Source organism: Hermetia illucens, chromosome 1, assembly GCF_905115235.1.
Source record: "Hermetia illucens chromosome 1, iHerIll2.2.curated.20191125, whole genome shotgun sequence".
NCBI lineage: Eukaryota > Metazoa > Arthropoda > Insecta > Diptera > Stratiomyidae > Hermetia > Hermetia illucens.
The window spans coordinates 105,114,662-105,136,349 of record NC_051849.1 but is presented as its reverse complement, the minus strand read 5'-3'; the positions used below and the strand labels follow the sequence as shown (position 1 = coordinate 105,136,349).

Genomic DNA, 21,688 nt, shown 5'->3' with positions numbered 1-21,688 from the left:
CTTCCGATTTTCTGACTTGTTTAACTTTGTCATCAATGTTATTAAATGGAATCCCATTGGATTTCTGTTGAATTTAAAAGGGAAAAACCACATCCGAAGGCTTATTTTCACGTACTTTTTAGGATCTTTTAGTGGAAAAAGGAATTGGAATTGAATCAATATATAATGGACATTAGTCATATTTCGAACAACTTTTGTAAAGTCAAATGAGCTTCATATAAATCAACCTCAACCATTGCGAGGCAGCTCAAGACTTGCTCTCGCAAACCATTCGAGGGTAGAATGTGGACGTGGCGGTGATATGTGAACTGTACCGAAATTACGTTGGTGAAAGACTCATCGGGAAACGCGGCGATATGGGCATGTGGACAGCAAGTCATCCAAGAAACAATGGCATTCCCAGAACCCAGCTTTGTAAGGGCAAAACTCAACAGCGTCCATATCTACAGCTATTATCCTCCTCGTAGTGCGACATTAGCGCAATATGAGGAGATGCTAGACAGCTTGATGTTGGGCGCTAAGGACCACAGCCACAAAATCATTGCTAGCCATTTCAACGCGTGGGCCTTAGACTTAGAGTAATAAACATCTTGCTTGAAACCTTCGCGGAGCTGGACATCGTACTAGCCAACATTAGATGCGTGCCCACCTTCCGAGGTAAAGGGTTAGGTTAGGTGAACACTGAACCCAGTGACCACCAGGCCATCTTTCTCGATATCAGGAAGTCAGTCAAGTGAGCAACAAAAGGGGAAAAACCAGGATAGCTGGGTTCATTCATTATAACTTTCCAGGAAGAGACATTCATAGCGGCTTTTGAAGGAGGTTACGACCCGAAAGGAACGGCACTGGAAAAAGTGAGACAGTTATGTAAACAGATAATTAAGGCATGCGACTCTACAATGCCGCGGCGGAAGTTTCACCACAGTAGGAAACCAAAATACTGATGAAACCAGGAAATCGCGCTATTGACAGCACCGTATCGGCGAGCGAGGAGGCTTTGCCAAAGGACCAGAGGGAAGCCAGAACATCGGCAGTCGAAGAAGGAATACCGCGATCTTCGAAGTAGCCTTAAGAAGGTTATGCGGGCAAGGAAGCGGAATTGCTACAAGCAGTTGCGCCTTGATGCAAATACGAACCCATAGGGCGCTACTTACAAGCTTGTAAGGAGCAAGATTCGTGGACAAAAATCACCCCAAGTGATGTGCCCGAGACTCTTGTTCAAAATAATCGCAATTCTTTTCATGGTAAGTACGTTTGAATCGTGCATGGTGGAAGGAGTGTTCCCGCGCAGTGGAAAAAGCAAAGTAAGTTTATTCTGCTACCGAAGCACCAAAAACCACCTGGCGCACCCTCTTTATATCGCCCTGTCTTTTAGACACTATGGGAAAGATGTCGGAGAGGGTGATATACACCAGGATGCTTCCGTTAGCCGAGCTAGCGAATGGTCTATCGGAGCGGCAGTACGCAATAACGTCTCGGCCAACTGAGGTTGGATTAAGAGAACCCTGGCTAAATTGAGTGTCCCTGGTTACTTAGCTCGAATAATCGAAAGTTACCTTTCGGAAGGACTTTTTTGATACGAGACGGACGACGGGCCGAAGGAATATGTTGTGACTGCAGCTTCCCCAAAGTTCTGTACTGCGGCCCCTGCTATGGAGGATCATGTACGAAGCAGTGTTTGGCCTTCGCGTGCCAAAGGAGGCAACATTGGTTTTGCTGACGATTTGGCAGTGGTAGTAGTTGCGAAACACCACCAGGACGTGGAACTGTATACAAGCGAAACCATTCACGCCATCACAGCATGGCTCTAAATGGTGAAATTGGACCTGGAGGAAGATAAGACGAAGGAGGTCCTTATTACCAATTGCACGAAAAACAACGCTGTTGGTAATCACGAGATCATTTCAAAATCAATCATTAAATACCTAGGGGTAATGACCGATGGCAAGTTGAGCTTCAGGGGCACCTGGAGTATGCGCGCGAAAAGACAGCAAAGGCTCATATCTAGCAAAGACGATGTCTATTATTGGTGGGCCAAAGTCTAGTCGCCGGCTGCTGATTGCAGGAGTGCAACGCAGTTCCTTACAGGACACGCTTCGGACTGGATGAGTCCTCAGACTGTCCCGAATGCTCGGGACCTGGAGCATGTTATGTTCCATTGTCCGAGATTCGCGAATGAAAGAGAAAGGTTAAACGACGCCCTTAACGCAGTTATCGGACCCTATAATTTCGTGGAGGAGATGCTGGGGTCTGCAGCAAATTGGAGTGCGATAAATGCACAGGAAAAGCTGCAGGAACTGGAGCCCGAAAAGCGCGACACACGTGTGACTTACTTGTGCTTGTGTAAACTAGAGTCCTCGCCGTGTAATACTTCACAATGGTCCCGCGAGGATATAGGCGGAAAAGTAAGGGTGGTTGTAGTAGGGGAGAATCCCATACACTGCTGACACCTAGCGCAGAAGCGTCTTTTTAAGATTTCCACCTCCACCCATATGAAAAAAACTATAAAGTTTTTAAATTTTATGTTTCTTTTGTATTTATATTTATACTTTTAGAATAAATTATGTTTTGTTCTTGGTAGAACACATTAAAACCATAATAATTCTACAAAACAAGATTAAATTAAAATAAGGGTTTTTTTTAGAGAAGAATTTTTATATTGCACAAATAATTATATAACAGGGTGAAGCTCAAAATTAAAAATAGCCCTTGATATATGTATGTGGAGCCCCCCTTAAACCCGATGTAAAAGAATGCCACTAGCTGTATGTAAAAGGATTCACGGTTTCGGAATAAATCAAGTATGACCAGCAAAAGGACAGATATTGAATCAATTCTATTAAGCTTTGTTTCACACAAGTGTAAATAATAAGTTGGGAAACCAGAAGCTTGGCGCTTTAGGTATGAAAGGTTTTGTTTACTTCATCTGTGAGTATATTTGAGTGCAGAACTATCGCGCTTTCACGTAGCCCGTTATGTATATATGCATTTAACATGTCAGATTGCGTGTGACTAGTGTGATATTCATATTGAGTACTTTGGGTTGCAGTAAATTTAAACGGTACAGACAACTTTGAGCTGCTGCAACTTTGTTAGTAATACTATAATTTTGATTGATGGGCATAACATGCTTCATACTGTAATCTATATTACTACAAATTTTTATAACTCCAAGATGAACTTAAAGGGTGCTTCTACTCAATTTCCCCGAAAATATAGTAATATACTATTTTAAACTTAATTTGAGCAGCTATCGATATGGAGAGTATTTCAAGACCCTGGACACCGTATAGAGGCAGCTTCGTGACTTTTTTTAGATTTTTCGGTTGGGTAGTTTCTGAGAACCGAACCGTTCTTCATGATCTTTTTTTTAGATTTTTCGGTTGGGTAGTTTCTGAGAATGGAGATCATCATTTTCAATTCCTCCCACTCCCCGCCTATCCAACAAATGTCAAAACTAAGGCCGGCATCGAAAAGAACTAACCAAGACCTTCCATTTGATACCTAACATGACTATACTCGATAAGAAAAAATACACCCCCCTTTTGCATATATGAGGACCCTCCGTAACCACAACGTAGAAGTATGTTACTCACTGCATGTCTGGTCGTTCACAGTTTTTACCTTTTTACCAAATTTCGTTTCAGAAAAGTGTGTGTGACAGACAGACAGACATTGAACCGATTTTAATGAGGTTTTATTTTGCAAACAAAACCTTAAAAATGATGCACATTGGAACGATTTATACATAGACATCTGATGATAATTCGCAAAATATGGTCTCATTTCTTTATGTTTCGGGTTTAACATCGATACTTTAAGCTTTCACATACGACAGAGGCTTGGCAACTCTTGTAGACTCTTCCAAACTGTCACTGGTTCGCCGTGGGGCCGATATCGCTACGGAATCTGCGACAACCCTTTGTTTACCCTTATTTTGATTTTTCATTATAACTTCGGACTTGAGAGCGTAAGAAAATTGTCGAGTAACATGAACACAAGTGATGAGCAATTTCACGGTTGGACATGTGACATTTAACGCATTTTCTCTTTCCATTGTTTCATAAAGTCTACTGATATTTTTCATTGATTACAGGGTAAACAAATTGACCTTTCGAAGCAAATGAATGTTGTAGGTAACATAATTAACGCATTAAACAGTGTTTCCAAATAAATTAATTACAACAAATATTCCAGAAAAATACAGTGGCTTTATCATTTATGAACGCACTGTATATTATATTTAATCTGAATTTTTATGTCAGCACTTCCGTCATTGTATAGGGTTTCAAAACTTCACACAGATAAATTGAGAGTTGTAGAACTGATTTTGTTTTTCTTTTGTGAATCAAAGTAGCTGCTAATGGGGTATATTATATGCTATCAGCTTATGTGAAAATGGACTGAATAAATACAGAAAACGATATGATTACTAAAGAAGAGACGAAGCGCCATATAAACTTCTATGTATGAGGTATTAACATATATAAGACAAGCTTAGCGTGATGGATATTTAGAAACATCATTTTTGAACAAGATACAACTTCAAAAGCATTAAGGGGGGAAAGGGGGCCGAAATCGATTTTTTTTAATTTTATTCTGATATCGCAACGTGTAAGAAATATTGCCAGAAAATTTGATGCCATTAGGAGCAAACTTTTTCGAGTTATAGATAATGGAATCTCCTTCGTCGTCATTAATAATAATAATAACATAATAATCGTTGACGCAACAATCCATATTGGATCAGGGCCTTGAAGTGTGTTAGAGCACTTGATCCAAGACCGTAACGGTACACTGCAGTACACTGTAGGAGGCAATGTGGTCAGCATTGCGCTCGTCTGAGATTATCACCCTGATTTGACTCAGGTACTCATTTACAGCTGAGTCGACTGAAATCCGACATCCAGTCACGATAATAAATCCCTCTGCCACCAGTGCGATTTGAACCGTAACTCTAACCACTTGAGCTATCCGGATCGTCATTAAGAAGACGAAAATCGCATATGGAAAGCAGAACGCAAAACCCAGGTTGCTACTCAAGAATGGGAGAATTCGTCCTGCAATGCAGTAAAAGCATGCTTTGGAATCAACTGTTCTATGTAATTTGAAAAAAAAATTGTTTTTTCATTTTATTCCATTTACTCATGGAGAAGAACCGTGAGAAACATTGCTCTCTTTACATTGCATTTCTCTAGAGAAAGCGTTTGACCGTATGCCACACGAACTCATCTGATATGCTTTACGACAGCACTTAGTACCAGAAGAACTCATGCACTGGGTTCAATTGCTCTACCACGATCCGAAAAATAAAGTTCGAAGTATGGCAGGTGTATTAAAACCGCCTCCTGTCTCTGTTGGCGTTCATCAAGGAAGCGCCCTCTCACCACTCCTCTTTGTTTTTGTTATGGAGATCGTCACACGGGTAAACTACCAAAAGGCAGGCCGAAACAACGATGGCTTGATAGCTCAATGGCGAAAGCGATCACGACGAGCCGACCCCGTTTGTGAACTGGACAAAGGCTGAAGAAAAAGAAGATTCATGAATCAAACTTTAATCGCGTTTTCCTCAAAATCTTTCTTTTAAGCCCGAAGTAAACATTTCTCAAAAACTTCTGGACTGATTTCGCTTAAACTTTGCACACTTTGTAACATACTAAATACTTGATTTTGAACAAAGGATTTCTCTATTTCCAATTACAATTTAGTTTTTAATCAAAACAATAAGCATTTTTTTAGCAAAAGTTACAAGTTTTCTATTTACACCTTCATCAAAAATTCACAAATGAATATTTTGTCAATTCCTTAGTACAAATCCAAGATAAACTTATGTACTAAAGAAATCTTTTTGGTTTTGTAATTTCGGATGAAGCAATAATTGTTACTTTGACTACCGGAGGGAGACTTTTTTGAGGTGATTTAATTCTCACCATTACCATTGGCTTAATTTTCTATTTTTTTTTGCGAAAATTTTGCATAATATTCTAAAAATAATGCTTAATAATGTACACTAGTTAGAAAAACATTAATATATAAGATACTCGAAAGAAAATTTTCTAAAAAAAATATGCCCTTTTCTTGTATCTCACACCTTTTTCCCCTTATTGTAAAAATTATCGAACTCCAGAAACACATAATTATGATCGAAATTTAAAGTTATTTTAAAAATTCATAGCAACCTTCTATTGCTTCTATTAGCTCGCAAAGTAAATGTCTCAAACTTCCACCGTCCTCTGTAACTTCGGCAATGCGAATTACAGGGTTGCCGAGTCTGGTGGTATGATCCTTTGTAGGGTAAGTACGAATTTGCACGCATCTGGTCTTTTAAAAAGATGTCCTTCACATCTATGGTCAGGGGCTGTTAAATTCCAGCCTTCACATTTGCCAGCAGGACGCTGACTGTAACTAGCAAGAGCAGATTCCCACCTGGCCAATCCGCACCGTCCCGCTCTATCCCCACTAAGCGTGCCGCCCAGTCGGTTCGGCCCGTCCGTGCATTGTCACCAGTCTGAAGGACATACGCCACTGAGTCTAAAGTGTTCATGAATGCTTGGCTATTAACCAGAATAACTATGTTACGCTTGGGGCTTGGATCATTCCCTACCAATCAACAGAGTTTCAATACCGCCCGTCCCATCGGAAGACTGTACAACTCAGCTACACTATGCCTACTTGAGATAACCCCGAGCGGCTCCAAGGGCCATCTTTCATTTGTCGATGAAGAATACTGTGTTATAACCTTGCAACATGTCGGGGTGTTCCACTCTGTCCTGGTTACCTTGCGTGAGGCGTTATCGGTTAGAAACCAGAAACCAAGCTTCTTGCCTACCAAGACCGCTATTGGGTGGTGATACCCACGCCCTGTACAAATCGAAAAACACATCCCCCAATCCAAAATGTTGCGAACCGTGCCCATTGGATAGTTTGCAGTCAGGGGTAACTGACTGTATTCGAACAGAACCTGAATGATACCTAGTCGCCTCAGTGCGCAAACCGGGCCTTACCGTGCTACGGGAGCTATGGCAAAGAGAGCCCCCTAAAGCGCATACTCGTGGGATTTTCATTTGGAAACACCTATAATGAAGAAAAATATTAAAAATCGAACAACAAACAAATGGGACCCCGCATCGCACACAAACAGGCCCATCAGGCGGAGGCACATCCCCGTAACACAGAATCATTTAACTACGTCCAAAAAGGGAGAAGTTTGAAAGTCAAGCAGTGGTGCCAAGGTTAACATTGGCCTACTACGAAGTCCGCAACCAACAAAGGTCCCTGCTCAAAAAGCAGGAATGAGCAAGGGTACGTCTGAGGTCCGCATATCAGGAAGGAGACAGGTCTCAGTGGCGAAACCAGAAGAGGGCCTCAAGAAGGCTCAAGACAGACCTAAGCCTTCAGCATCAAAGCCAAAAAAGCGAAGAGCAGCGGAAAAGAGTCCACAAGAGGGGAATGCTCCCAAGAAAGTTAAACTGGAGCCCAAGAAATTCCGGGACGATCAATAGTGAAAGCAGGAGGGTAAAGTGGTAAAGAGCATTCGGTCGGAACAGGAAACAATTGTGGACTTCATCCTAATGGAAATGTATGAGGGATGAAATAAGAAGCTTGCGTTTACCGGCATATTTTTAGGTATTATACTGGTAGACTGCGTGACGGAGGACACGGTCCCCTAATTGCTAGGATGCAAGGGAACGGAACTGGCGACATGTGCTGGGAATGATACACCAAGGACATACATGGTGACGTTCCACCTTCCCGAAACAGTAGCTATTGAAAAGGAGAGCCTCTACGCTTCCTCATAACTCAAAACATAAATCTCCACACACGGTTATGGATAGTTGTTAAGGAGTAAGTTTGTAAGGAGGGCAAACTCCCCACGATCGGGGTAGACGACCTGGAGGGAATTAAATGTTGTAGCTGCCTCACCAATTACTGATTTAGTAGCAAACCTGTGTACATGCACAGAGAGAAACCAAGGAAGGATACTTCGGAGGCCACATCGGATGGAAAACCTACCAAGGTTCTCGAAGGAATCGCGGAGGCCGTAATCTGATACCCCAACAATAGATAGAAGAGAGAAAGACGCAAATTGGAAACTAGCGAAAAAGGTATGCTGGAAAGCTAGAATAAGATTGGCAGGGGGAACTTTGAAAACAGTGAAATCGCCCGGAGTAGATACCATTTTCCCAGCATTATTCCACAGATGCCGGGAAATCATCTTAGGATCTCTTTTGAGTGGTAAGAGGCAGCACAGTATTAGAATATATACCAAGGGCATGAAGACGGGCAAGAGTGGTCTTTACTCCGAGAAGCAGGGTCAAAAGGATCCTTTTCACCCTAAATCTTTCAAACTAATATGCCTGACATAGTTCGTACTTAAAACAATGGAAAGGCCATAGACAACTATGTATATTAGAGCTAATGTTCTAATGCGCAATCCCCTACATCCACGTCAGGGCGCTTGACTAGTAGGCCGAAATTTCCCTGTATCTGTAGCATAGGATACCATAGAAATAAGGGTAGAATAGATCCCAGGGCGAAGCGTGGATTGGTAAACACGATGGAGCATAAAACCTGGCAAACACTTGCTGAATCAACACCAACAGCTCTACTACCAAACTTTATCTCCACCTCCACGTGGTGATCGCTAGGAGTTCTTTCGTAATGAAAAACTACAGACGGAGAAGGATGAAGGCGAGTCTCCCGCACCTGAAATAGGGAAAAATGGTACCAACTGGTCCACTAGGCTGGGGGTTGCGTAGACCTGACAACCCTACACGGAAAACAACGAAACCAGAAAAGGACCTTCGGACAGCATTGACAACACAACGGCGAACCTGGCAACGAAAATTGAATAATAATTTGCGCATTTTCTCTGGAACGTGCACTCCTTGTACGGATCGAATGCTGTCCAGCAGCTAGCCGATACTCTGTCCCAATATAAGGGTGATGTAACAGCGTTACAAGAGATGCGCTGGACAGAATTTCCTAGAGAAGAGCCACTACATCATATATTATAGCGGCCATCCAGTAAACCATGTAATCGGAGTAGATTCCCTAGTCAGTCAAAAAATGAAACCTGCTTATCGGCTTTGAAAACATAAGCGAAATGCTACGCACTCTGTGATTGCGAGGCAAATTCCAAAATATAAGCCTTATTAATGTTCACGCCCCTACAGAAGAGGCTGCATAGTCGAAGAAGAATGCCTTCTACGAGGCAGTAGAGCGGACCCTCGAAGCTTGTCCTAAGTATGATATCAAAATCATACTTGGGGATTTTAACAGTCAAGTAGAGACGGAACCCGTATTAAGGCGATACGTTGACTCCCGTAGCTCACATAAGAACACTAATGACAACGGACTGTGTAATATTCAGTTGTGCGGAAAGGGGTTTACAAACACACATGGGCTTTTCCAGGCAGGACTACAAACATATTTGGCTCGAATGGAGTCGAATAAACAATTTTTAATTAGATTTTTTTTTATTTTCATATGACATTGACTTATTTTTACACCATATACCAATATACCAATTTGCATGGCGATCGATTGAATGGTTTCGGAGTCAAGAGGTCAAAATGTGCATACGTAAAGTGAGACTGGACTTCTTTTCGGAAATTACCCACCCCAAATATCTGAAAAATGAAGTGCGATACGGTTATATGAAATTTGGATCAAAATATGTCCCTTTCCGATATCTGCTCAAATAAACTTAATAATAGGATATTGCCAACTTTTTAAAATGACTGGAAAACGCCCCTCAAGTTCATCTTAGGGGTATCAAAGCAGCGGCATAGCGAAAGTATCCTGCATAATACTGCAACGTTTCGTGGAAATCCGGCTATTAGAATTAAAGTTATAGCAGTTCAAACTTAACAATTTCACGCGGATTTACTGCATCTTAAGCCGTGGAAAGAGTCGTACAACCAAATTGAAAGCACGATCCAAAAAGCGGCTTATGCAACTCTCGGGGTCACCAAGGTTTGAAATGACGATATCCAAAGGAAGGTCCGTGAAAAAAACACATCTAACATAAGTTTCTCGACGAAATGCTGGCTAATTGGTAATTTTACAAGAATGCCAAGCGGGAAGCAAAGAAAGCGATCGCTGTTACCTGGACAGTCCATTACCAAAACGAACAGATAAATGACGAGAATATTTTGAGCAGATGTCAATTTGTTCATCCTCCAATTCCATAAGCTCAGCCGACATTTGCAGCAATTTCAACGAAGGAAATCGGGGAAATCAACAGCACCTGATGACATCGCATCTGAGCTCTGGAAAACGAAGAGCGGGGGCCCAACATTGTGGCACAATGAGTTCTTCAACAAGAGTGTAGAACACAATTGGGCAAAAACTATCTAACTAATGGCGGAATGCAACAAGCGCGGCTACTCATAGAGAAACAATGTGATAAACATCGCTCTTTTTACATTGCATTTCTGGATCTGGAGTCACATGAACTAATCTTTTATGCTACCACGATCCGAAAAGTAAAGTTCGAAGTGTGGCGGGTGTATCAAAATCGCTTCGTGACTCCGGCGGTGTTCATCAAGAAAGCGCCCTCTCACCACTCTTTGTTTTGTTTTTGTTGTGTTCTTGCTATGATCTCGGATGAAATGTAGGGGAGTGAGGGTTCAAAATATGGCCCCAAAAAGTGTAGATCTCGTCCTCAGAACCTATTCACCCCTTAAGTTCCAGCTAGAAGTACAAAGCAATGGTATAACGGATAACATAAGGCGTAACTGTGGAAAGTTTGAAGGAAATCCAACTATTATTAACAAAGTTATAAAAGGGGAAACTTCTGCATTTTATGTGAACTTCATGAATTCTAAAACGTGTATGAGGTCATCATAACATATCAATTCGTGTTAGTTCATGTGAATGGGAGGTCACAAGGAAACAGTTCGTTTTAGTTTGTTAATCATTTACATATCAACATCAATTACTCGGGACGCACATATGTAGTTCTTCATATGTATATGTAAATGAAGCTTTGGGGTAGTGCCTGATTCAGATAGATATATTTGTACATTGAACAAGCGGTATTCAACATACGTACTTCCTATGTACATATGTATACTTTCATGAACGAAGTAAATCGAAAATAGTTTTACGATCAATTTATATACATGCATATAGAATACAGTATTCAGTACTAGGCAATGTTTACCTGTTTAGGGTGAGCATAATACTATATACGTCTGTAAAATGTACGTATATCTTATAGTTTGAAAAAAATATGAAGGGACTTTTGGGTTTTTAGCAATATACTAATGGAAGAATGTCAATGTGTAAGACACAAAACCTTTGTACCCGAAACTTCCAGTATTCCGACTTGTTATATATTAGATAAGATGTTTTTCTTCTTTCATGGAATGAGAAGAATTGAACAATTGAACAAAAAAAAAAATAATTGATTATCCCGTTATTCTTGTAATTGGCTACGATCATCTTTAGATCACAGATTCATCTTAATAGTATTTTCTATCTACTATGCATTCACATATCTGGTCATCAAACGTCTATATAACGAAGTATCGACAGGTAAGCGAATAATTTGTAGCTTCTAGTTTACTTCAGGCCTACATATAATCAAGAATCATAATAACAACTTCCTCCACATTAAACACAATTTATCTATGTCGACAAAACAAGTTTTACTAGCAAGCAAATATTTATTAAATAACAGAAAATAGAACTGCATTCTAATGTGCCGATACAATAGCGATATATTGCTGCGGTTTGATTAAATATCTATTATACAATCTCTGCATATATTGAACTTTCCTAAAAACTTCTATGGTAGAAAATACTAGTGTATGTATTTCAGATAACGTCGATTCGACCATCGCATAAGAACGTCTGCAATATTCACGCCAAATAATTTAAAAAAAAAATTGTTTAACAATTTTTTTTAATTTCCATTCCTTTATAGTAAAATGATTGTCAATTCATTATTATCGCCATAAGGTTTGCAAAACATATCAAACATCGTAATACATATATGTAATAATATTCGAAATTTAGACTTCACCATTTGCAAAGGAGAATATTTAATACTTACTATTCAAGTATGAAGATGCAAAAGGAATTTACAAGCAACTTTGAAGGAAAGCTTTGAGAGTACACGTAATTTAAAATGTACATTATTATTTACTTACAAGAAGGTGAAATTGGAGTTTGCCAATATCATCAAATAAGTAATGCCAATCTAACGTTTTATGTTTTTATTGGTAAAATTTACTTTAAACTTCCCTTTTCATCTATTTAATCAAATAGTAATAATTTCCACTCAGCGACTTCGATTTGGTATTCAATGATCTTGTCTTTTTAAATCATCCAAGATAGTTTAGAGGAGCAATACGTGTCACACTCTGGAACTTTCAACTTTTTTGGGAGTTGATTCGAAAAAAATGCCAATTTTTCTTAGAGTACAGAGTGGCATACAAAGCAAAAAAAAAACAAATGACATACAATGTCGGTCATAGAAATGTTAACAGGTACTCTAACTACACTTGGAGGGCTAACATTTTTTCGTCTAAATTTATTATTTGAATTAAATTTGAATTAAATCAGTTCAGCTTAAGTTTTGCAACTAATTTGACTATAGTACTGTGTTAAGTGAAAATAATTCGGGAAACCGGAAGCGAGATGCTTCAATAAAAGATTTTATGTTTCCCTATGTGAGGAATGATGAGTACATAGTTAACCATTAAATTGCTTAAAAAGCCATTTACACAAATAATTTGATCTACAAAGCACTGTATTGATAGCAGTCAACTTCATACGCTTTACACTAGGAGTTCAATATTATTATTATAACAAATGTGAAGAAGACAACTTACAACAGATACAAGCAAGTCGAAATATTGGAAGAAAGCGCATCCCTTATAAAGGTTTTGTGTTCATCTTATTTGAAAAACTGTCTACACACATTTTTAGATTCATATGTATATATGTATAATAGTTAAACACGCAAATTATTCCTTAAGATTTTTTTCAAACTACAAGATATTTAAATCAAACAAACATTGCCTATTACCGAATACTGTGTGTAAACATGCACGTATATAAATTAATCGTACACATATGTATTTCCGAATTACTTCATGCGTAAAAGCATACATATGTTCATATACAGTACGTATATTGAATACCGCTGGTTTAATGTACAAATATATCTATCTAAATTAAGCACTACCCACAAGCTTCATTAGTATAAGCATACAAATACAAACATATGTCTTACGTAATTGATATTAATATATAAATGACTAAAAATCTGCCTGCGGGCCCTCATTCATATGAGATCCCTTCGGTGTCTTATTGACGAATTTATATGTTATGATGATGTCATACACGTTTTAGAATGCACGAAATTCACATAAAATGGAAAAGTTTCACCTTCTATATCTTGTTAATAATAGTTGGATTTCCTTCAAACTTCTCAAACTTATGCCCTATGTTATCCTTTATACCACTGTCAATGTTGTAGTTATAGCATGAACTTAAGGGGGTTTGCGAATAAATTTTTAAAATATGCTAATATACAATTAATCACTTTATATGTGTAGATTTCGAAACAGGATGTACTTTGAGGCCTTGATTTCGTTTAGATACATTTTTCGGTTGGATAGGTTCCGAGAACAGGACCTGTTACACTTTTCGATGCCTACATTTTGAGCCCTCACTCCCCTATGTTTCCCCAGAATTAGAAATAAGATCAGTTTAGAAAAGTACTAATTGAACCTTTTCATTGTTGGGTATCACATGGTCATATTTTCTGAAAAAAATTTGCACACCTCTTCGCATGTATGGGGAGCTTCCCCTTAGACTCAACAAAAAGTGGCGCCCCTTACTATCTGTAAAGGGATTCACAGACTACACGTTATCACCAAGTTTCATGACAATCGGTTTAGCCGCTTCCGAATGAATCAGGTGTGACAGACCAACACTGAATCAGTTTTAATAAGGTTTTGTTTCGCACATTCATGAAACTTGGCAAGCGTGCGAGAAAATTTCCTCTATGGTGGTGCATTTGGTACTCGTAGGATGAAAAGTATTAGTACGTTTATTTGAGCAGATATCGGATGGGTCATATTATAAGACCTCGAGTTCATATAACCGCACTTTCCAGATTTTTTTTCATATTTTTGGGTTGAGTAGTTTCCGACTATGAGTCCTGTCTCACTTCAAGTGTGTACATTTCGACTTCTTACTTCCGCACTTTAAATTGCAGGGGAAAATTAATATCAGGTTTTATTTGACACAAACCTTAAAAATCAAGAAAAGTAAAAAAGGGTAAACATCGCTTATCTCGGAATTCACATCTTGCCAGTTTAAAGTTCAACCATTGCGATCTCATGAAATCCACCCACCCACCATCCACTAAGCTGATCCTCAGTGGTTTGAGTATTTGATAATTTTATTAGTATTAGCTCATAATTGGTAATTAATATATTTAGTAAACGGATTCAGTTGAAAGAGTTTTAAAGAAATTTTCCAATAGCTTACAGGTAGAAAGAACACGTTCGGCTTATATACGTATAGGACCCTGACAACTATTGACTTCAATGTGGTACTGATATGTCCTGATGCTTTACAATGCACTAAATTAAAACGAAGAAGACGAATTGAACGCTATAACTTTGCCAATAATAATAGAATTCATATCAAACTTGATGGTACTATATTTTTTCTTTTGAATTGAATTCACAGTTGAGTTAAAAGCAAAAAAAAAATGTAAATAAAAATCACATATGGCTCCTATCAAATCCCGTATGGTCCCCATCAAAATACTAGAACTCACACAAAGTTGTTAAACGAATCGCACATCTTACACATCAAGCCAATTTGCACATACTGATACCGCTACCAAACGTGGCCAACCTGCTTAACGTCCGAGAAAAGAGTATCAAAGTGGTTAATCTAATTGCACGTTGAAACCCAACTGACGCTATGGCAAGGCCTGTGCAGCAATCTACAAACCTCCAAGATTATCTCTACCGTCTCCAAAATCGTGTTTTTCCACCACTTGCCCGAACGAGATGATGTTAGAGCCCACCTTAACATTCAGTTTCACCTTTAAGAAGTCCTTCTTGAGATGCGTGTAATTTCTCGTAGAAACCGTCCTTCTCCATTATATCAGAAGTCTCCCTTGGTGTATAACACTGTACAATTATGACGTTCCTCCAGTCAGAAACCAGTTCCCAGATCAAGAGAGCCCGCCTTGCCGTAGCTGTCACAGACAACCGGACATCAGAATTGCGGCTGCTACCACTCGGCTTTCCAGATTTCAAAAGCACACTGCCACAAGAGAGAGAATAGTACTTTCCAGTGTCCCGCCATCTTACTTCGCTTAGACCCAGAATGTTCAGCTTATATTGTTGGAATTCTCACTCAAGTTGGAGAAAGTGAGCATTCCTGGGGCACCCGCTACCGTTGGCGTTATCAGCTCCTATCCGAAGCGTTGTTGACGTTCCTGTAGCAGCAAATTTTCTAAATCTTCTTGAGTGAGAATATTTTACTTATACATCCCACAGTGACCACATTGTCGTCTATTTCTTCACTTCACGTATATATATCCATATATGTTGCGATATGAAATCTGCTCTAAAGAGTATTAACTCTATCTTATTAGATAATGCGAAACCAATTCCCCAAACAAATTTATAGTTCCTAACAAATATAATCGGGAACTCAAAACCGAACCACCCCATATTTCAAATGAATCCCTTTTATCTCAAAGTTTTCCCTACTTGTCGTAAATTACGAATATTCTGCTAACAAAACGTCGACAGCGTCTCCGATAGGGTCTGAATTAACGACTAGGACCTTTAGCTAATGATTTTCAATTGGTTTGTGGATTGCGCACATACCCCTCCTCAACGGTGTCAAATTGTTCGAACACAAGATAACGATCTAATCAGATCGACAATAGGTTTTGTATTCTGAATGGGTGCTGATTTCAGCCTCAAAAGGGACAGCCTTTTGATGGCCTACATTCGCTTGCACTGTGTAACTGCGTCTGCTTGTAAATTCAATATAGGCCATTTCCCTGGTTGAGGTGTCGCCCAGCAGTAAGATAAAATTCTTGCTGCGCAAAGGACACAAGCTTTGAACAAGCAGTCCGAGAATATTGATAAGCGTTGCACCGTATCAAAAATGCCTTTATTTCTGGCGCGAATGAAGTTTTCGACCCCGCCCGAAAAGACCGTTACCAAACTTATCTGACGGAAACATGGAGGCGTACGGGAGCAGAATGATTCCGATTTTACTTCATCAACCCTATTAACAACCTTCAGATTATTGTGAAACCATGTGCGAAGTTTAAATCTCTAATCCACTTACTGTTCATCGATTTTGAAAAGGCTTTCAACAGAGAGTATACCCATTGTGTTGAACCCAGGAACGTAAAACTTCGTAGGAATTTGAAGTTCAAAGCTCGGGGTCGCATTTTGACACGGATACTTTTTTTCTCGCGATCGACGACGCCCTTCATACTACTTTGTCCAAAGAACGTGAAGAGCTTCAATGGACTATAGCATATTTCCTTAAACACCTCGAGTACGCCGACAGCATCTGCATCTGCTCTCTCATCGAGTCATCAACCTATAGTCAAATGTCTTTGCAGACAGAGTCGGACAGAAAAAAAAAATTCCGACGAAACCAAGGTTCTTTGCCTGTGCGATCACCGCACTCTTCCTCCTATTATTTCACATGAATGGCTCTGGTATAAACCAATATATTTGTCACGCATCCGATATGCTTTCCAGGCTTTTTCTAGTTCCTAAAGTTTTTTTGGGTAACTGCTATTGTGAAGTTTACTGCAATACAATTCGCCTTTTGGCCTCAACATCTTCTCAACGATATTGTGGGATCCAATGACTACGTGGTAGGCATCGTTCCACACCAGGCTCTTTTCCATGAACCTAAGAAAACGACAAACACTCGTCCAATCCAAAGTGATGCAAATATTTCCCATATATCCCGTTATGCCTTTCCCAGACTTAGATTCAGTTTTCAGTGGCTTCAACTTCCATGTTCACACGAATTTCGTCAGCACGAATTACATCAATCGCTTGATTCGTTATTTCAGATGGGATCATAGCATATTAGAGCACTGACACAACACAACACTCGAGTCAGCCATTATCCCAAAGCGCTGTGCATTGTCCCAGAGAACACCTCGAGAGAGTGGTTCTTCGCTGTTTCCGTAAATGTTCTGGGACTCTGACACACTGTCGATCAAACTATACAGAAGTACATCATTGTACAAACATGCTCGATATAGCGAGGTTCTCGCCGGATTTTCCCATTGCCCTTCCACGGGGCACCACCATCAAAGCGCCTCTACTTCTTTTTAAGTAGGTAGAATCGTCCTAGCCTAACTGCTTGGCATTTAGTGCTAGTATTAGGTAAAATGTGTATTCGTAGTGGTAGAAATTACATTTATGTTTTGATCCTTTATTTAATTTTTATCTTTTTGAATTTCCTGTCAAATATTAGACCAAAAATCGAGTTAAGGGCGGATATCGAGGAAAAGTTCAGTATTATAGTTATAGCGCTAACAAAACTATGCGCCAAGATTTCATTGCACGCTTTTCCTTTTGATAGGCAAATCGACAGGGAAAAAAGTGCTATTAGTCCGCATATAGAAGGCATTTTTGTAAGCACTTTTATGAGACTAGGGTGTATCTTTGAGTTAAAAAGGAAAAAAAGCCAAAAAACAAGCACGGAGGATCTCTTAAGTTCTTTCATCAGAAATGTAAGAATCGGAACAAGGAAAGACAGATGACGGAAAACAGAAAAAACGGGCAGTTTCTCATCATTAAAAACTACCAAAAAGTATCTTCTTTCATTTAGTGATAGTTCCACAAAGTAAAGACAAGCGTAAATACCGAAGGCCAACTCTGATGGAAACACTTCGGTCAGGTAAACCGGTAACAGATACGGCCTAAACGATCCGCTTCTTAATGTAAAGTAACGGCGGAACTATTCCTTCAAAAAAGAAATCGCATCATTTCTCAACAGCAATTGAGATTTGGTTGCCTCTCCGCACTACCAAAATCAAACAAAGATTAGTCAAACTAGAAAAACGCTCTGACCCGCATTTTTCAAGCAGAAACGAAAACTGTAACAAAATTTCACTCTTATCTTTTGCTCAACTACCATGACTGTTGATAACTTATCAAAACATTATCTGCAGAATCCCCAGGCATTCCTCTCATCTTTTGTTGAATTAACATACCTAGCTTCTTGCAAACATGAAGTCATTAATGAGTTTGTCGGGCGGAACGCCATGACTAATTGATCTTAATTTTGCGATAGTAAGAACACAAACACTCACCAAATAATGTGAATCGGTTGACTTGTGATTTTCCGGGCAACTGCAAGAAGCTACCGAGTTTCCGTTCGAGATCTTTTTATCGTTAGTGTTCGTATTGACATTTTCAGTCTCCTTAGTAAAGTTTGAGCATCTGGAAATCTGTCGATTATTCGATTTGAGATGACCGAAAGGTTCCATGTAAATAGGTTCATGTGGTTTTCCTGTCAAACATGTCGTTCTGGATTTTTGCAGTATTAAAGGCTTCGATTCGTTCTCGTACGCGCCCACTGAATCGTACACTGGCGTCGAATCCCGAAGACACGAAATACAATTCAGGAACTTTGTGCCCTGCAACACTAATTCAGTCTTCGATTTCTGAAGTGGAGTTCGAAACTTAACCGCCGGAAGATGAGTTTTCGGTCCGCTCTTCATGGCTAGATTTGTTTCAAGAAAATTTATCCTTTCCTGGATATGAACGCCGCTTGTTGCTGAGTCACTTGGATCGTGCCCATCCCCGGAATCGAAAAGGGCTTTCTCCTCAGGAACAGAAGTTGGTGAGCCACAAAATGTCCGGGGTGGCTTTTTGGGCGGGGGTCCAACCGGTAGCGGTTGACGAAGCGCTGCCTTCAGCGAATCGGACAATCCAGCCTGCTGGAAACGTTCCATATTCGTTTTACTGTAATTTCGCGCGAGAAACTTTTCGAACTTTGTATCTTCTACCGTCTTATCTTCAGTGAGTGACGTCTGCTTGATGAGTATCGCTTTATTTTGTTTCTCGCCGACACGAAATGCCGGACTTCTCTTGATGCTGCTCCGCTTCACTGGATCGCTGGTATGTCTTGAGAGCTTCACTTCAGTCGTTTCCTTGGAGCAGCGTTTCAACGCCGGTCGATTAGAATTTACCGGTTGCTTAGATACGCGCCGGTGTTGTTCTAACAAGGCAGAATCACTGTGTTGTTTGGGAACTTCATTTTTCGGCTGCGACGACCAGGTTTTCACAACATCCTTTATTTTGTCATGTCGATTTGTGAGATCAAAGGAAGTAGCTGCACGCTGAAACTGAAACCGGACCGACGGTTTTTTTGATCGAATTCCACTTATGTCAAGTGATTCCACGCTACTCAGGCTCTCGAACTGCGATTTGATTGCACTCACACGACCGCTAACAGGTGGTTCGCAGGACATTTTTCCAATACCAAATCTGTTTGGAAACGCCTTTGTTTCTACATGATTTCGCTGTTGATACAGCCCGAGCTGCCGTGTGCCGTTCGCGAATTCAATTTATGTGCTAGATTATAATGATTGATGATAATTTTAGATTAGCTCGCGACTTGTTGACATTCTTCTACACCCTGACCTTCCCACCCGACCAGCTACCAATATCGGATAGTTTAATCACTCTCCATAGAAACTCCCCGGCACAATCGATCGACATAAAGCACTTTTAATTTCGTTCTCACTAGAGAATTGTTAGTAAATTACATTAGTAAACTTAAAAAAAAAGTAATTGTGAGTTCTGACAGTGTCTTGCTCTGTCAGTTACGTTCGCGTAACTTTTGATTAGGGTGTTACCAGGTAAAGTAAATAGATAAGTGGATCAAGAAGTTTTGTCTCTGCTTTGTGGATCTTATCAACTTATTAGATTCTAAGATAATGGACGCTGATGCGGTCTTATTGAAAAACATTGCTAATCCAAGAATGAAGGAGGATGCCAAAGTTTTATGCGGAACTTCTTCTTATAAAATTTGCTGCTAAAGCGTTTCCTGAAGGTAAGCAATTTTCATTAAGGAGAAATACTTAAAAGCATAAAGACATCAGAGGCCATGAATGTTAACTGAATAGATCGAATTTTGTCGCAATTAACTTACACGGCCCAGTTGAACCAACAATGAGATGACTATTTGAGATATCGCCCAACTTATCACAACTCACTTTTCTTCACACATCTCCTTCATGAATAACTGGGGATACCTCTAAGACTGATATGTCCAAAAATAATAATAATAGTATCCCAGAACTAACCATACACAATGAATTAATCATTGTTGCCTATCAGAATTTTGGGTATTCTCTGGTTGTTGGTGGCTGGTGTTCCCTGCTTATCATAAAATGCAAGCAATATTCTGATTGGGTTGATTGTTGCTACAACAAAATACGTCACGTCTCGAATAAGAACTGACTTTGGCTTACAAATTTGATCCTACAAATTTACCCAATTTGCCATAGAACTTAGAAATGCAGATCCTTTCACTGCTATAGATAAAACCAGCACTCTAGTAATAGGGTTTAGCAAGGGTTATGGGTCTGGTATATACGCTCCCCTTCGCTTTGTGAACATGTAATAAATTTCGGAACAACTGGTTTCTAGAACATTGACCGACTTATTATAAGCGATACATTAATCAAGCTTGGAATTTATCTTAAAGTAAGTTACGTTTCATACTAGAACTTTTTAGCCTGAGAACTGCACATTTTATTGATAAATATGTACATAAACGAGTTTTTTGAGCGAATAGTACTATCAGAGATATAATGGGAACCACCATTTATTTAAGCTAATTTTGCCTTTATTTGATATATATAATGTTTTGATTGTATCTTAAGTCAACGAATGCATGGATTAGACTTGAAATGATAGGTTTCGATGGATTGAATAAGGTATTACAAGGCTGCCGGGCTATATCTATCCGAAACCCTGTGCCACCTTGTGTGCAAAACAAAACCTTATTAAAATCGGTTTACTGTCAGTCAGTCTGTCTGTCTGGCTGTCCGCCACACGCATTTTTCTCGGAGACAGTTGCAGCGATTGACACCAAGTTTGAAGGAAAGGTGGAAACTGTGAACGCTCACGCGTATAGTGAGTTACATCATTTTACGTCGAATTTAAGGAGAGGTCCCCATACATGTAAAAGGAGTGTGTAAATTTTTTTTCACCAAATATAGTCATGTGGGTTATCAAATAGAAGATCTCGATCTGTACTTTTCGAAGCCGGTGTTAGCTTTGATATCTGTTGAAAAGCTGGGGAGTGCGGGGGGTCGAAAGTGATAATTTCTTTAACGGAGGCTGCCACTATATAGTACCTGGGCTCCAAAATATCTTTCATAGCGATATCTGTTCAAATAAAGTTAATAATAATATATTAATATAATTTTTAGTAATTGCCTGCAAAACCCCCCTTAGAATAATCTTAGCACCACAACACACATTTTGCAGAGATGTAGGCTATAACATAGAGCATGATCCTACCAACCTTGGTTGAAAGCACATTATTATTAACAAAGTTATAACAGGTTAAAATTATCGCCTCTTTGCAAATTCAAGACTATAAATGTCAATATCACCCGAAAGTAAATGCTCTC

The 21,688-nt window shown here is 39.5% G+C and overlaps 1 protein-coding gene across 1 annotated transcript in view; it reads right to left on the bottom strand.

The window, feature by feature from the left end:
• Positions 1 to 19,872, bottom strand: part of LOC119661220 — a 32,394-nt gene extending 12,522 nt beyond the window's left edge. The window contains exon 1 of the mRNA XM_038070445.1: positions 18,350 to 19,872. Coding sequence (XP_037926373.1) covers positions 18,350 to 19,513 — 1,164 coding nt within the window. The 5' untranslated portion in view covers positions 19,514 to 19,872. The remainder of the gene's footprint in view (positions 1 to 18,349) is intronic.
• Between the last annotated feature and the right edge of the window lie 1,816 nt (positions 19,873 to 21,688).